Source organism: Scylla paramamosain, chromosome 18, assembly GCF_035594125.1.
Source record: "Scylla paramamosain isolate STU-SP2022 chromosome 18, ASM3559412v1, whole genome shotgun sequence".
Taxonomy (NCBI): domain Eukaryota; kingdom Metazoa; phylum Arthropoda; class Malacostraca; order Decapoda; family Portunidae; genus Scylla; species Scylla paramamosain.
The window spans coordinates 13,264,650-13,282,149 of NC_087168.1; the positions used below are offsets into that span (position 1 = coordinate 13,264,650).

General features: G+C 42.6%; 1 protein-coding gene and 1 long non-coding RNA gene across 6 annotated transcripts in view; one reads left to right on the forward strand and one right to left on the reverse strand.

Moving 5' to 3' along the window:
• The window catches only part of LOC135109130 (uncharacterized), a 59,584-nt gene that overhangs the window by 40,343 nt on the left and 1,741 nt on the right, over positions 1–17,500 (forward strand). For both annotated transcript variants that reach the window (XR_010272586.1, XR_010272587.1), the window contains exon 3: positions 6,382–6,572. This is a non-coding gene — a long non-coding RNA (uncharacterized LOC135109130). The remainder of the gene's footprint in view (positions 1–6,381; positions 6,573–17,500) is intronic.
• LOC135109128 (uncharacterized) overlaps positions 5,037–17,500 on the reverse strand; it is a 45,531-nt gene continuing 33,067 nt past the window's right edge. For 3 of the 4 annotated variants that reach the window (XM_064020216.1, XM_064020217.1, XM_064020218.1), the window contains one exon: positions 5,037–7,084. In XM_064020216.1, coding sequence (XP_063876286.1) covers positions 6,326–7,084 — 759 coding nt within the window. In that variant the 3' untranslated portion in view covers positions 5,037–6,325. The remainder of the gene's footprint in view (positions 7,085–17,500) is intronic. The other variant, XR_010272585.1, reaches the window with a different exon arrangement.

A 17,500-nucleotide genomic window follows, 5' to 3' on the forward strand; every position in this document is an offset into this window, starting at 1 on the left:
GGAATTTTCTCTCTCTCGCTCTCTCGCTCGCTCGCTCTCTCTCTCTCTCTCTCTCTCCGGAACGTTAATTTTGCTCTCGCTTCGTATTGTTTATTGTGTATGTGTGTCTGTGTGTGTGTGAGCTCATTAATGCTGATTGTCTTAACGGTGATGATGATGATACTACTACTACTACTACTACTACTACTACTACTACTACTACTACTATTGTCAACGCAATTTTTGTTTAATTGTTAATTTTTATTCATTTATTCATTTGGAGGAGGAGAACTCAAAAGTCACTTGGTTTCTTTTCCATCTCCGTTTATTTTTTTATTTATTTTTTTCTAAAGTGTGCGGTATCTTCGGTTTCTTTATTAGTAATCACCTCACTTAGTTTTAGACCGGTTTATACTAGTCCGTTTCTACGGTTTCCGTTTCCGTACACTGTCTAACAATGACATAACCGCCGTTTCCGTTCGAGCGACTGTAGTGGGAACCTGGCTCTGTTTCTGCATCCGTTTGAAAGAACGCCGTCGAGGGAAAGAGATATTGAATAATTTTCTACGGAGAGACGGGCAGTGTTGCACGTACCTGATATTTTGAATGTTCTACTATTATTATTATTATTTTTAATATTATTATTATTATTATTGAATTACAACTTTATAATGTAATAATGCTATATTTTAAATTAAACATTTTTACACCGTGGAAAAAGAGGAGTGATTGGGGTTCCAGCGAGAGGTGCGGCTGCATTTAAAACACACAAGCACATAGATGGACTGGACAGGTTTCAGCCCAACAAACTGCAGAAACGCAACAAGCCTCACTTATTGATAACTGACAACCGGAAAATACTAGTATAACCTCCCTCGCCACCACACCGTGCATTGGTGAGTCAGACACTGCTGCCCCCACCGTGCCTTGTAGGATTCACTAAACGTGTTGTTACTTACATCTTTTTACTGTGCAATAAATGACACTTCTCCTCACTGGCCTCTTCGTCAGCTGCGAGCAGCAAGGTGGCAAGAAGTATACAAATTCCTTGTCGAGGAGGTGTGTTCTCCGCGCGGCCATGTAGACAAACATAGCTACGGAGACGGCAGTGAACTCCGTTCAGAACATAAGAACATAAGAAATAAGGGAAGCTGCAAGAAGCCATCAGGTCTACACGTGGCAGTTCCTGTATGAAATATACTTATCTATTTCCACTATCATCCCCATCTATAAATCTGTCTAATCTTCTCTTAAAGCTCGCTAATGACTCAGTACTAACAACTTGATTATTGAGTCCGTTCCATTCATCTACCACTCTATTTGAGAACCAATTCCTTCCTATCTCTTTTTTTTTTAAACAATTTGTTCAAGCTCGAACCCGTTATTTCTTGTTCTGTCCTGGTTACTGATCCTAAGAATTTTGGTCTCTTAACCTACGTCTCTCTAAATAATGTAAATTTAACAGCTTCAATCTCGCTTTGTATGGAATACTCCTGTATGATTTTAGTTATTATCCTTTGTACTGATCCTAATAGGCCTATATCCTTCCTGTAATATGGGGATCAGAACTGCACAGCGTAGTCTAGATGGGGTCTGACCAGCGCCAAATATAACTTTAATATTACTTCGGGACTTATGCTTTGAACGCTCCTAAAAATTAATTATAATACACTACTTGCCCTGTTTCCGGCCTCTATGCATTGCTTTCTAAGACGGAGTTCAGAGCTAACTATAACTCCTAAATTTTTTTTTCGTACCCTGAACCTACCAGAGCTTCGTTGTTTATTGTGTACCTACTGTGTGGGTTTCCTCTACCTACGCTAAGTGCTTTGCATTTATTGATATTAAACTGCATTAGCCATCTGTCAGTCCATTTGTTCATCCTATCCAAATCTACTTGCAAGGCAATGGCATCCGATTCTGACCAAATTAATCTACCTATCTTCGGGTCATCCGCAAATTTACTAACATCACTACTAGTTCCACTATCCAAGTCATTGATATATATTAAAAACAACAATTGCCCTAATACTGATCCCTGTGGCACCCCAGTAATTACTTGACCCCGCTCGGAATTAGAGCCGTTTATTGCAACTACATGTGCCTGTCGCTTAGCCACGACTTTATCCAGTTGACCTTCTCATCTATCCCGTGCGCCCTAACCTTTTTCAGGAGCCTCTGATGGGGTACGCTTTACTAAAGTTCAGATATAGGATGTCATAACTATCACCATTACCTGCTACCTCGTAAACTTTACTGTAAAAACGTAACCTGTTCGTCAGGCAGGACTTCCCCTTCCTGGAGCCATGCTATAACTAATTTATCAAGTTATATTTGTCTAAATGCTCCCTAATGTTCTTCGCTATTACTGATTCCATTATTTTAACTACAACAGAAGTTAAGCTGACAGGTCTCTAATTAGACGTTAAAGTTTTATCTCCTTTCTTAAAGATGGATACTACATTTGCCTACCGTAAAAAAAAAGGAGCACCACCTGGGATTGAACCGGGGACCTCTTGATTTGCAGTCAAATGCTCTGAGCTACACGCCCAACAGTACCCCGCCCCCTCCCCAGGACGGACTCTGTCTTTGTTGGACGGTAAACGGAGACGGAATCCGTAAAAACAGACTAGTGTGAACTGGTCCTTACACAGTTTTGATTATAACATCTGTCTAACATAGAATAGCATGAACATAGGCCTATTTTGAGTTAAATTGGTATGCTAACTGTGGCATATGAGTGTCAGCTTAAAAAGAAAGTGATATGGTATTAAACCTGATATAAGAAGATACTGAATTTTAGCAAAGTAGATAAAGAATGACCACACGGCTTTCATGTAAGAGAAATGCGGTTATGGGTTTACTTATGTTAATTGCTCAAAAAAGAAAAGAAAAACTGTTTTGCAGGATTTTCGAGAGGAGTATGGACTTTGTATAGCTGAGGGGTGAAAGGCGGCCAAGTGGAAAGCACTGTGAACACACATGAACACAGAAAAAGCTGAAGTAGAGAAGAAGGATAAATGATGAAGAAAAGGAGGAAGAGAATAGAAGAGAAAGAGGAGGAAGAGTAGGTGAACAAGAAAAATAACAAGGACAAAAATAAACAAAAGAACAAAAACAGGAACAAGAAAACACGAAGAACAAAAAGAACAACAAAAAGAAGCAGAACAACAACAACAACAACAACAAAAATAAAAAAAATAAATTACTGTAGCCTCACAGACCCAACGCACCTGAAAACCGTTGCTCCACAAGTCAGCATGCCACGAAAAGTCATGTTTGTATTCCCCGATTGAATATTCGCGTGGTGGTGGGGCGTAGTAGTGCAAGGGCGTGGGCGAAGGTCTCAAGGTCAAGGCGGATTGAAAATTTGCGTTTATCCAGATTGCGGTGAAGGGAGTCAAGGTGCAAGGTATGGAAGGGGGAGGGGAGGATTTCCTGTCGGTATGTTGTAGTGTTCATCTATAATAAAGGTGACGCAGCGGCTTGAGCAGGGACAGAATGTATGCACGCTGCACGATGAGGGTGCAAGTAACGGCAGTGTGACTCAATGTTACCAACTTGATTTCAGGTGACACTTGATAGAACTTCTCAGTGCCAAATCGTTAGTGAGCATTTATAATATTCGCACTAAAGTCTTTAAAATGTATTCTTATTATCGTTGTGCATAACTTTGCATCTCCTACGTTGATGAAGGATGTCTGGCATTTTTCAATCCATTCTATAAATCTGTTAAGGTCCTCCTAAATTCTGTTACAGTCTTCATCGCACGATGATAGCTCCCCACGTCAAAAATTATCGGCCCCGTAAGGAAGTTCATGGTGACCTGAGTGACTCATAATTGTTAAAAATATATGAACTTGCAAGAGTGTTGTTCGTGACAGATTTGGTGAGAGGTGTCTTGGAGAGCCCTACTGGAAGGAGTGCTGCATTGATGCCACAATGAAAGTGATAATTACACTACGTTATTTAGCTAATGGGATAATGCAGCTCTGCAGCAATGCTAGCCTTGTCCCATCCTTTGTCCTATTGTTGCCGTGTCTCGTCTGATCTGTTACTACGAAAGCCGTGCTGATTTGTTAATTTCTTCAGAAAAGGATACTATATATTCTCAATGTTATCAAATAACTTAATTACAACAGACGTGAAATTAATCGGCCGTTAATTTGGAGTTTGTTTATTTATTTATTTATTTATTTTTATTTATTTATTTTTTTAGAAGAGGGTTGTTATATGTCTTTTACCTTTGGTGGGTTATTTTACCTATAGCTAGAGATTTGATGAACAGTAATGCTATTAATTTAGTTGGCTGCAACATATCCAACACCCTCGCTGATATATTGTCTGGGCCAAAATATGTATTGAGAATAAGCATAAAATGATAATGATTAATAAATAAATAAATACGTGCATATTATGTAAAGGGAAGCAGTAAAGAGTACTGATGTTATCATGGGAAGGTGTGTGTGTGTGTGTGTGTGTGTGTGTGTGAAATAAAATTCTACTTCTATCAGTAAGTAAACTTTTATTTTGTAAGTTTGTAGACACTAATTGAGTTTGTTTCTTGCTTCATCGGACGGATAATTCCTCTGTTGTTTGTATCCGGAGGTACAACAATAAACACACACACAAAGATGTAAACAATCAGTACAATCGTGTAAATTTGATTATTGTGTTCAGTGGGCAGCATTAAAAAATAGTTGAGTCCCCGGTCTCTTGTTTACGTTTTCTCTCATATCAAGAGAAAAACGTCATGGAGCATTTTCAGCGGTAACCCTGCGAGTCTTCCACGTGGCGGCAGTCTTTGGTAAGTGGATTTGTGTAGCTTTCATACAGGTACCGTGTGCTCCGTTAACGCCTATAGGTGCAGCCACACACATGAAGGATACAGTAACGGTGAACAGCGTTGTAGTAGTTGATTTAATCGTGCTTTTTTTTTTTTTTAATTTTTCAACTCTTAAGTGAAATACTGATACTAAGTATTTATATTTATTTTTTCATCGTATGACATAAAACTTTTTTTTTTTCGATACTCATTCGTTAACGTACATTTCGTATTTTTTTTTTCCTATTTTCATATTTAATGCTTTCTCTTAATTTTTCTTGTTTCCACCTCATAATTTGCGCACTTTTCTCGTGCATAGTTTTAATATTCCTTCCACCTCATAATTTACGCACTTTTCTCGTGCATGGTTTTAATATTCCTCACATTTTAAATTTGGTATTCACTTCCACACACAACTAGCACTCACTGTTTCATCCTCAACAGATGTCTCCCAACATTGCCCATGCTGGGGCCTGCTTCTTTCAGTATTCACCCATCACCTCTCTAGTTATTATTATTTTTAACGTATTTACGGTTTAAGTAATCCTGTTTCTGTTTGATTCGTGTATTGCTATTGATTTTTTTTTTTACTTATTTATGGCTTAAATAATGTTGTTCCTGTTTTACTCATGTATTGCCTACTCGTTTTCTTCTTCCTTTTAGTTAAAAGGAAAGAAAATCAAAAGGAAAGAAAATCCATGCTGCTCTTTTTCCAATCTTCCTTTCTTTTATTTATTATTTTCTTGAGCTGCTTTTGCTATTATTTCATGTCCTGATGGGTCTCACCACTGATCGTCACCACTCAGCTTCGCTCCCGTGTCTCTCCCTGCACTATTCTGTTGAGTGGAATTGTTGTTCCTGTGGTGTTCGCTTCACACCACCAAAGTGTAGCACAGCGCCAGGCACTCTGTAACACAGACATGCCCTGATTGCTACTTCCTCCGGCACCACCACCACCACTGCCATCATGCCTTCCATCTCACGTGGTGCCTCCAGTCGGTGCCACTTCGGCTGGCCACGTCCTCAGCCGTACACCGCGTACCGTGTATTGCGTGAGGCAGAGCGCGCCGAGATGTAACCCACGGGCCGGACCCGCGTCGCTCGCAGGCCTGAACGCGAACTTTCTTTGAGCGAGTCAGTGGGTGAAGGGTGGGCGGCCCCGCGGTGGTGCCCCCGAAAGCAGTCTTGTAGTACCGGAAATTAGCGAACTCTTCAAGGGCTGGGTCTGGTTCTGCCTGGCGTGCCCGGGCCAGGCCTTCCCTAGAGCCCCGCCCCCGGCCACGCACTCGCCGCCGCCTGCCCCGCCATGCTGTTGGGGGAGAGGCGGTGGTAGATGAGGTGGGCGCGGGCGTGGCGTTGGGAGGGGCGGTACGGGGACTGAGTCCTGTGGGCGGGAGCGGCGAGGGGCCGGCACGTGAGCGGGGCGCCGTGCCGAACCGCTGCTCATACCTGGTCTTGGTGGAGGCCGTGACGCCGCTGCCTGACGAGGAGGAGAAGGACGAGTCCCTCCGCCAGTCGTAGTTAGCGAAGGGATCCTCGATGTCTTTGTATAACTCGTCCACCTCCCCCTCTCCCAGGGCCTCCTCCTGCCGTGTGTTTCGCGGCCCTGTCCTGCGCCATGCCGTCTGCCCGCCCGTCCTGCCGCGCTCCGAAGAACTCCGCGACGACGATGACGTGGGGCCTCTGCTGACGGAAGGTGCGGACACTCACGACAGGACGACCCACGCGGAACGACGACACGCTGAAGGGAGGCGTTGAGGCACGGAGGGTAGTGATGTGCGGCGCTGCGGTGGTGGTGGTGGTGGTGGTGGTGGTTGGCCGCGGGGTAGTCGTAGTGGTAGTAGTTGTAGTAGTCGTAGTAGTGGTAGTGGTACTTGTAGTCGTAGTAGTGGGCGTAGTAGTAGTAGTAGCAACAGCAGTGGTAGGCTGGGACTTGCCCTTCCTACCACCAGCAGACTCCTCCCCAAGGCCCCCAGTCTGCCCTGTCTCCTCCCTGCCTTGTGGGTCCTCGTACTCATACCCATAGTCGTAGTAGCTTTGGCGCTCCCCTTCCCCCTGGTACTGGTAATTGTAGTCCTGCTGCTCTGTGGCCGACTGCTGCTGCTGCTGCTGCTGCTGCTGTTGCTGCTGCTGCTGTAGGTCCTGCTCGACGCGGAAGAGATCATTCTTGCTGTAGTACCTGGTGGAGCGGCGGCAGTCTATGTCCCACCAATTTGTGCAGATGAAGTTTTGTTGGTCGAACACCGTGTTGTTTGGACATAGAAAACGGAAGTCCCGGATCTGTGGAGATGAAAGAATGGAGTCAGGGAAGGAGTGAAAGGGTATTTGCATGATGCGAGGGAATGGGGAATGTGTGTAAGGAAATAAACGATACACCGATAGATAAAGTAATAACTAGAGACGAAGAGTGAAAGGGATACAGAGGCAGAGGCCCGGATTCAGAAACGCTTTGCTCTCTCACCACGATTGTTTTCAAACGCCACAAAGATTATTTGCCGGGTTCTCAATAACGTTATCCTTTTAAATAATGTATATATCGTGTTAATCCGTCACTAGAACCTTAAAAGCACCCTTAACAACACATGCAGTTTCATCTAAAGCCTTTGGAAATAGTGGAGGTGCGGCGCAGAAGTGTTTCAGGATTATGGTCCGAAGTGCTACAGCGAAAGAAATCACAGAAACAGCACCAGTAATAGTAGTGGTGATGGTGGTGGTAGTAGTAGTAGTAGTAGTAGTAAGAAAACATTAAATAGGAGAAGAATACTAAGGGAGGAGAGATGGTAATGAAGAGAAAATGAACGTGGTTAGTTTGCACAAGTCACAGAATCATTAGCAAACTTTTCCCCTCCTCCTCCTCTTCTTCCTCACTCATTTCATCACCTTCCTTCCTCCTCCTCCTCCTCCTCCTCCTAGCCCATCCACCCCTCCCTCCTCATTCTGTGCCTCCCTGCCTTCCTTCCTCCAGCCTCCTCTTCCTTCTCTTCTTCCCTTTCTCTTCCTCGCATTAGGCAAACAAGATGAAAGAATACTTGTGACTTCAAATATTTGAGAGAGAGAGAGAGAGAGAGAGAGAGAGAGAGAGAGAGAGAGAGAGAGAGAGAGAGAGAGAGAGAGAGAGAGAGAGAGAGAGAGAGAATGATTTATGACTCTTGGTTTAGAATGTATAGCCGATCTCTCTCTCTCTCTCTCTCTCTCTCTCTCTCTCTCTCTCTCTCTCTCTCTCTCTCTCTCTCTCTCTCTCTCTCACTCACAAACAAACACCATCACCACGCTCCCAATTAACCTCCTCCTTTACCTGTCTTTACTTACCTTTCTCCTTCCCTCCCTCCCCTCTCCCTCTCAATTAACACCACGTATGTTTAGCGTAGTACCCCCCGCCTACACCACATTCCGTTTTCTGTGTCTAGGGAGTATGACCTCGTTTTCTGTCACGTACGAGGAAGAAGGGAAAGGGAAAGGAGAGGGAAAGGTGAAAGTAAGGTGGCAAGACTTGAAAGATACAGTGTGTGTGTGTGTGATGTGTGTGTGTGTGTGTGTGTGTGTGTGTTGTGTGTGTGTGTGTGAACGTGCGTAGGATTTCCATAGAACTCAGAACATATAATTATTTGCACATGAATGAATGAGACACGGCTCTTCAGTCCTCCCAAGGCCTCTCTCTCTCTCTCTCTCTCTCTCTCTCTCTCTCTCTCTCTCTCTCTCTCTCTCATGCGACTCACGTTTCTCAAGATGTTAAGGATGCTTGTGTGTGGTGTGTGTGTGTGTGTGTGTGTGTGTGTGTGTGTGTGTGTGTGTGTGTGTGTGTGTGTGTGTGTGTGGCGTTCACTTTCTTCTGTGCTGGTAAACTTTCTATTATTATTATTATTATTATTACTATTATTATTATTATTATTATTATTATTATTTTTATTATTATTATTATTATTACTACTACTATATTAGTGTTATGAATACAATAGTAGTAGCAGTAGTAGTAGTAGCAGTAGTGTTTTGATAGTGGTGGCGGTGGTATTAGTAGTGCTAGATAGTGGTAGTTCTTTTGGTACAGCAACAACAACAACACAACAACAACAGGTGCTAGATGAACAATATACAGTAGTAGACTATATAATTTACCTGAAACAGCCTCGTAAGGGCCGCCACATCTGCTGCTGCTGCTATTTGTTCTTTTCTTTTGTATATGATAATTATCACTACAATTATTTAAAAAGTACTGCTATTACCACCACCACCACCACCACCATCACCACCACCATGTTAATTAGCACCACCCTCACCTGTCCATCACAAACTCTGATTTTACTGGAGACAGGAAAATCTTTCATACTTTTTTCTCTTTGTCTATTGTTAAGTGGGTCAGCCCTTGTGTCCTGCGCGTGACCTAGGGCGGCTGAGGTCACGGGGGCGGTCATTGGGGGCGGGGTGGGGGGCGAAGAAGGCAGAGAGAGAGAGAGAGAGAGAGAGAGAGAGAGAGAGAGAGAGAGAGAGAGAGAGAGAGAGAGAGAGAGAGAGAGAGAGAGAGAGAGAGACGCGGGGGGGGAAGAGAAGAGAAGAGGAAAAGGTGGATTGCAAAACACGGCATCATCGAGAGTAAGTGATGGTGGTGGTCTCTCTCTCTCTCTCTCTCTCTCTCTCTCTCTCTCTCTCTCTCTCTCTCTCTCTCTCTCTCTCTGGAAGTATTTTTTTTTTATTTCTGAGTTATCAAGGATTGAGAGGAGAGAGACAAGCAAAATTCTTGAAATAGAATTAATACTACTTCTGAAGAGAGAGAGGAGAGAGAGAGAGAGAGAGAGAGAGAGAGAGAGAGAGAGAGAGAGAGAGAGAGAGAGTGGCGTAATGTGCTGGAGGTTAGAGGGAGGTCAGGCAGGTCGGGGGGTCAAAATGGAAGAGGGCCAGGGGGAGGAAGGGTCATAGGAACATATCACTAAGTAGAACAAATGGTGGTGGTGGTGGTGGTGGTGGTGGTGGTGTAGATGTAGTGGTTGTCGTTAGCAGATAGTAGCGGTAATGTTAGTAGTCCTAGTAGTAGTAGTAGTAGTAGCAATAGCAGTAGTAGCAGCAGTAGTAGTAGTAGCAGTTGTAGCAGCAGTAGTAGTAGTATTTGTTGTAGCAGTAGTAAAATAACGAAGTAGAGAATGAGCATAATATGAGGTGGTAGGTGGGTACACACACACACACACACACACACACACACACACACACACACACACGAAAACAATGTATGTAGATTGTATAGTCTTTCCCTTCTCCTCCTCTTCCTCCCCTATACAGTAAACAAGTGCGCATTTCAGGAGGAGGAAGAGAAGTTGCTGTGACAGTAGTAGTAGTAGTAGTAGTAGTAGTAGTAGTAGTAGTAGTAGTAGTAGCAGCAGTAGTTGTAGCGGGGTTGTGATGGTGGATAATTTAATGATGTTTTACTTTAATAAGTAAATCTTGGTTAGGTTAATCTGAATTGAAAAATCATAATTTTATAGGAAAACCAGTGCGAAATTCTCTCTCTCTCTCTCTCTCTCTCTCTCTCTCTCTCTTATACAAACACACACACACACACACACACACACACACACACACACACACACACACACACACACACACACACACACCTTGAAGAACAGAGTAAAAAAAAGCAGCTTTGTGTGTGTGTGTGTGTGTGTGTGTGTGTGTGTGTGTGTGTGTGTGTGTGTGTGTGTGTGTGTGTGTGCGTGCGTGCGTGCGTGTGTGTGTGTGCGCGATGGAGGGGGGAAAGAAGGTGCCATGAGAGCCTTATAATAAACCGTTTTCACTTTCATTCCATCTCTCATCCTTCCTTCACTCCCTCCCCTCCTTCCTTCCTACCTTCCCTCCCTCCCTCCCTCCCTCCCTCCCTCCTTTTTACAACATGACAAGAATATATAGGGAGGGGAGGGAATGTAGGCAACAGATAGAGAGGGAGGGAGGGAAGGGGGGAGGGGGCGGAAGGCATGCGGTAGTGGTCGTGCAAGATGAAGCATTAGTATGAAGAGGGTTAAGGGAGGGGGAAGGGAGGTGGGAAAGGTGTAATTATAGTAGTATCGTTGATGGTTGTGGATGTTACAGTAGTAGTAGTAGTAGTAGTAGTAGTAGTAGTAGTAGTAGTAGTAGTAGTTGTTGTTGTTATATTAGTCGTAGCAGTAGCAAAAGAACAAGTAGGGACAGAGAATATAATACTTGCAGTAGTTGAAGAATCTTTATATTGTTGTATCTCTCTCTCTCTCTCTCTCTCTCCTCTCTCTCGTCTCTTCTCTCTCTCTCTCTCTCTCCTCTCTCTCCTCTCTCTCTCTCTCTCTCTAACAGTGGTCGTAGTAGTTAAGAGAACAGGCTCCCCTTCTCTCTATAGTAGTGGCTCGCCTTGAAGAGGGATCCTCCTTGTGCTGTCCCTTCCGTTCACCCCCTCAGTGCCTCATCTTCTCACCACCCACCACCACCCACCACCACCACCATCATCCAAACAACAGCTAGTTTCAAAACATCCTCCACCTTCACTACATACCCCTAAATATTGACCACCTGTATCAAACCCTCACCAGAGTCACTACTATTAATACTACTATTGCTTCTATCGCTGTTTTCACCATCACCATAATCATCATCTTTCCTGCTGTGTGTGTGTGTGTGTGTGTGTGGGTGTGTGTGTGTGTGTGTGTGTGTGTGTGTAAAAGGGAGGATTAATTTGGCATAGGAGAGGATGAGGAAAGAAAAGGAAAGGAGGAGAAATGGAAAAAAAAAGTAAGACGGGGAAGAAATAATATGCAATATGAACAATATGCCATACTCTACTTGAATCTTTCCCTCATATCCTTCATTTCTTTTCCCGACCCTTTCTCTCTCTCTCCTCTCTCTCTCTCCTCTCTCTCTCTCTCTCTCTCTCTCTCTCTCTCTCTCTCTCTCTCTCTCAGTATAAAATTTTTTTATTCATTAAACACCCGAAGATGCAATAATTACTGTTCCCCTATACACACACACATTAATGCTGCAACATTTTACACACACACACACACACACACACACACACACACACACACACACACACACACACACACACACACACACACACACACTTTAATGGTGCAACATCTTTCTTTTGTCGTCATGAAGATAGTTTAACGCTTTTGTTTTGTTTGTTCCCACAAGGAATTCCGTTACGTTATGAACCACTCGCGCCCTTTTGTGAAATATTAGGAATTTCGTGTACGTCTTGTCCTTCTCTTTGCACACGCGTCACTAGCAAACTGATATCCCGAGCTCAAGTCCTGCCGAAAGTGGTCATTTTTTTTTTTTTTTTATTCTGCGATTCGATAATAATATACACCTAACTTTTTTACTACATAATTTCTCTTTTGTACGTTAAGTATTTGAGATTAAGAAATAGCTATGCTTTCCTTGAATTTGGTAGGCTAATAGGTGCATTTTTTCTTTCATGACGTGTACATAGGAAGAACGTTTACATACAGAAGCGAATTTTAAGCGACATAACACTATACAATTTTTCTGCACCAAGAAGAAAATTACAGTGATCAAATTCAGAATGTACTTCTTGATGCAGGGAAAGTTGTGTAGTGTTATAATGTATGATTTTGTGATAACTCCGTGCATTTCTTTCATAACGAAGTGGAACTAGATTTGCAAAACGGAGGGAGATTCACGTGTCATCAATCACTAAAACTATTTTCTATACCAAGAACTGTACTATGCGGTTTAAGATTAATTCAGTCTTTTCTGAGGCCCATATTCTGGAACGATTTGCTTTCACCTCTTTTTTTTTTTTTTTTTCAAGGACCAAGTATATGAAACGAACAGGTTTTTCAAGAGCGTTTTCAAGAGCGTTTTATCCTGTTGGTAATGTGAAAATCTCGTTTATATCTGTCACTGAAACCGTAAAAGCATCCTGCAGTTTCGATGAGAGCCTTTTAAAAGTAGTCGAGGTACGGGCAGAAGTGATCCTTAATTGTCTAATAAAAAGGTATATATATTTTTAAACAAGAGTATCAACATTTGCAGCAATGAAGCGAAGTATCTGAACACCACACAGCGAATTTCAACACCCATTTAATTCTCTAAGCCTATTTTCCTGACATACAATATTTACATTTTCCAGCTTTCTTACGATCCAAAATTAACAGGATACTTAACTAATTGCACATTACTCTTAAGACGTTACGTACAGCAGTTCTTCCATTTTTCCTGTGACAGTAATCCGTCAATCATATCCGCCACATTTTTCCCTGTTTTGTTTACTACGGCATACTTCCTTTCTACTTAAAGAAAACTTAACGAGCTGGATCAACAAAAAACTTAAAACTACTCATTGCACGCTACTACTGAATGCAGCGGTATTTCCATTCCCGCCGCGAGAGAATAAAAAAGAAAAAAAATCAGTCGCGTTTCTTTTGTTTTGTTTACGGTACAGCGCGTGTCGACTGTGACGTCACCGATGACAACACGTGGTGGTGACGCAATAGTCTGTTTTGTCTCGTCAGCAGGGAAGGAGGGAGGCCGCATTGGTGTCATAATGGTGTTGAAGGTGTGGAAGTAGTAGTGGTGGTGGTGGTAGTGGTGGTGGTGGTGGTGGTGATGGGGATGGGGAGGAAGGAAGGAGATAACTTATAGGTACGAAGAACTGGATGATGGGATTTGTGGTGATGTAATGGTGGTGATTAGGTGGCAGTGGTGGTAGTAGTAATAATAGTAATAGTAGTAGTAGACGTAGCACTAGTTGTAGATGTTGTAGTGATAGTAATAGTTGTGGTTTTGTTGGTGTAGTAGAAATTTTGTGGTAGTAGTAGTAGTAGTTAGTGGTGGTGGTGGTGGTGGTAGTGACAGAGGTGTAAGTAGTGAAGCTGAAGATGTTGGTATGCAGTGGTTTTGTTGTTGTTATTGTGGTGGTGGTGGTAATATGAACATTAGATACCAGATGTGTGGTGGCGGTGGTGGTGATTATGTATGTAGTTCAGCTTGATGGTGGTGTAATAATTATAATGATGGTAGCTATTCATACTGGTAGTGGTGGTGGTGGTGATGATGATGATGATAGTGTTAGTGGTAGTAGTAATTCTGGGTGTACTTAATGAAATAGTATATGATGGTGATGATGTCATACTGTTGTTAATGGTGGTGTTAGTAGTGGCGGTGGTGGTGATAGAGTCGGTTATAGTAGTAGAGTTGTTAGCAATACTGTCAGTGGTAGTACAGGTGGTACCGGTGGTGGTAGCAGTCGTAGTAGTGTCAGTCGTAGTAGTAGTAGTAGTGGTGGTGGTGGTGGTGGTGGTGGTGCCGCCAGCCGTCACGTCTCGGCGTCCTTGGCGGTGAACGGGATCACGGAGCGGGAAGGTTCTTACCACACACACACACACACACACACACACACACACACACACACACACACACACACACACACACGGGAATGCTCTCAAAACTAAACCAGCAAAAAGTTAATTATTATCCACACACACACACACACACACACACACACACACACACACACACACATACACACATGGGAATGCAGACAAAAGCACACAAAAAACGGATGCATATTCACACACACACTTTTCACGCACATCAAACAAAGACGTAGTATAGATATGCACGCACATGTAATCGCGCACATAATGCTCTCTCTCTCTCTCTCTCTCTCTCTCCTCTCTCTCTCTCTCCTCTCTTCTCTCTCTCTCTCTCTCTCTCTCTCTCTCTCTCTCATAACGTACACAAACCACGCATCTCCGTACCTACGTACACAAAATATGCACATAACTAATTGAAGTCGAAACGGGCCCGAACTTTCACACACACACACACACACACACACACACACATTCCCACACACACACACACACACACACACACACACACACACACACACACACACACACACACACACACACACACACACACACACACACACACACACACACACACACACACACACACACACACACACACACACACACACACACACACACACACATTCCCACACACACATTCCCACATACATGAACACACCCTTTGCCTTATGCGTTAGCTTGCGCTCGTATATACACACACACACACACACACACACACACACACACACACACACACACACACACAATACCAGTAATATAATTAAACAGGAAGTGTGTGCGTACAAGCGTATTATACTTGCATTGTTTTTTTATGTAATACTCTTAATTATTTCTCTCTCTCTCTCTCTCTCTCTCTCTCTCTCTCTCTCTCTCTCTCTCTCTCTCTCTCTCTCTCTCTCTCTCTCATAGCGGCATTTTAATGACTTCCTCATATAGATTAAAATACAGCAATCAAAAGGAGGAGGAGGAGGAGGAGGAGAGGAGGAGGAGGAGGAGGAGGAAGACAGGGTAACCGGAATATACGTAACAGAACGAAGAATTGAAGAAGGATGTGGAGGAGGAAGTGCAGGAAGGTGATGAAAGGAGGAAGAGGAGGAGGAAGGAAAGAATAAATTGTAGAGTTGGTATAATCATTGCTCAATATGTGAGAGAGAGAGAGAGAGAGAGAGAGAGAGAGAGAGAGAGAGAGGAGAGAGAGAGAGAGAGAGAGAGAGAGAGAGAGAATGCAATTTTTTTTTTCTTCCAAACATTCCAAGTCAAACAGTTATCGAACGAGAATTTCTGGTCCGCATTTCTCATCCCTCTCCCTCTCTCCCTCACTCGCACCACAGGTATTGTTCGTTTATACTCTCACCTTTCCTCCGTTATCTCTATCCACCTTTCCTCCTCCTCCTTTTCTTCATCTTCCTGCACTTCCTCCTCCTCCCACATCCGTCTCTTTTTTTTTTTCATCAATTCTCTTTTTTTTTTTTCATCAATTCTTTCCTTTTTTTGTCTTCATTATTTCATCATTCATTTTTGTTCTTTTTCATCTTCTCTTTCTCCTCCTCTCCTGTCTTTTCATCCCAAGCACTATTCCTTTTCTCATTCTTCTCCCTTCTGTTTCCTATTTCATCTTTCACCCTACTTCCAATCTGTCTTCTGTCTTATCTATCGTTTACTTTCTTTTCCTTCTCTCTTTCATTCTTGGGTACCAGTTTTATCCTTCAGTTCTTCAATTCCTCCATTTTCTCACTCCTTCCTCATTTCCTTCAACCCCTTACAGCTTTTTTCCTTTTTTATCTCTCTACTCTTCCTTTCTTTCTCATCCTTTCTACTTTTCCTCTCCTTATTCTTCCTTTTTCCTCCTTTCTATTTCTATTCTTCCTTTTCTTGTTCTTTTCTTTTACCCTTTCTACCCTTCTTTTCCTTCCTCATTTTTATCTCCTCCTACCTTTCCATCTTAATATCTTAGCCCCCCCCTTTTCTCATCCCCCCCTCTCTCTCTCTTCTCTCTCTAACCTCACTTCTCCTCCTCCTCCTCCTCCTCCTCCTCCTCCCAGCATTCATCTAACCCCTCCCTCTTACCCCACCCTCTCCCTGGCCTCACCCCCCTTGAGGTGTACCGTTGTGACCCGTTGTGACAGACCCAGGTAAGTAGGTAATTAACGAGGCCACCTGAGGTTACTAGGGACCCGCTACCACCCCTCTCATTATTATTATTATTATTATGATTATTATTATTATTACGCCCATGGATTTTATATATTTTTCCCACTTTACTATTCTAATCTTACTAGTTGTGGTTTGTGGTAGTATATAGTAGTTGTAGTAGTAGTAATAGTAGTAGTAAAAATGGAAAAGAGAAAAGAATTATTGGAGGAAGCAGAACAAATAAATACGTGGAACAAAAAATAGAATTAGAAGAGGTAGGAGGAGGAGGAGGAGGAGTAACAGAGGCAGTAGTAAATTGTTGTTGTTGTATCTCGTAAAAAGTGAGATTTATGACCTTGCATTATCTCATCAACATTGCTAGTTTGACATTTTTGCCTTTTATTCCTATTGCTACTGCTGCTCCTGTCGCTATCTCTCCTACTGTTAATCATTGCAGCAGCAGCAGCAGTAGCAGTAGTAGTAGTGGTAGAAGTAGTAGTAGTGGTGGTGGTGGTAGGAAAAATTGTAAGAATAAGGAACATAGGAGCAGTAAAAATTAGAAGGTGCTAGAGTTAAAGCAAGAATAATAATAGTAGTAGTAGTTAGTAGTAGTAGTAGTGATAATAACAATAGCCAAGAACATACATATACACAACCACACCTACAAACTTTCCCTATATATTAGCCTCTGCGCCTATATTAATTAATTAATATTAATAATAATAATAATAATAATATTTATCATTATTATTATTTATTGTTATTATTATTATTAATTATAGTAATAATAATAGGTGTCAGAAGTATCACGAATCTGGCATCACTGACAAGGAATCTCCAGGTGCTTGACATTCCTCTCGTGTGTGTGTGTGTGTGTGTGTGTGTGTGTGTGTGTGTGTGTGTGTGTGTGTGTGTGTGTGTGTGTGTGTGTGTGTGTGTGTGTGTGTGTGTGTGTGTGTGTGTGTGTGTGTGTGTATGTTTAGTTTGATCCTCGTGTCAATCTTGCTGGGTCTCTGTCATGTAAAAGTTAAATGAAGATAATGAAGAAAAAAATATATATACACGTATCAGAGAGAGAGAGAGAGAGAGAGAGAGAGAGAGAGGAGAGAGAGAGAGAGAGAGAGAGAGAGAGAGAGAGAGAGAGAGAGAGAGAGAGATTCAATGTCATAGAGGCTTGGCAAGTATTTTCTTTTATCTTTCTTTGAGG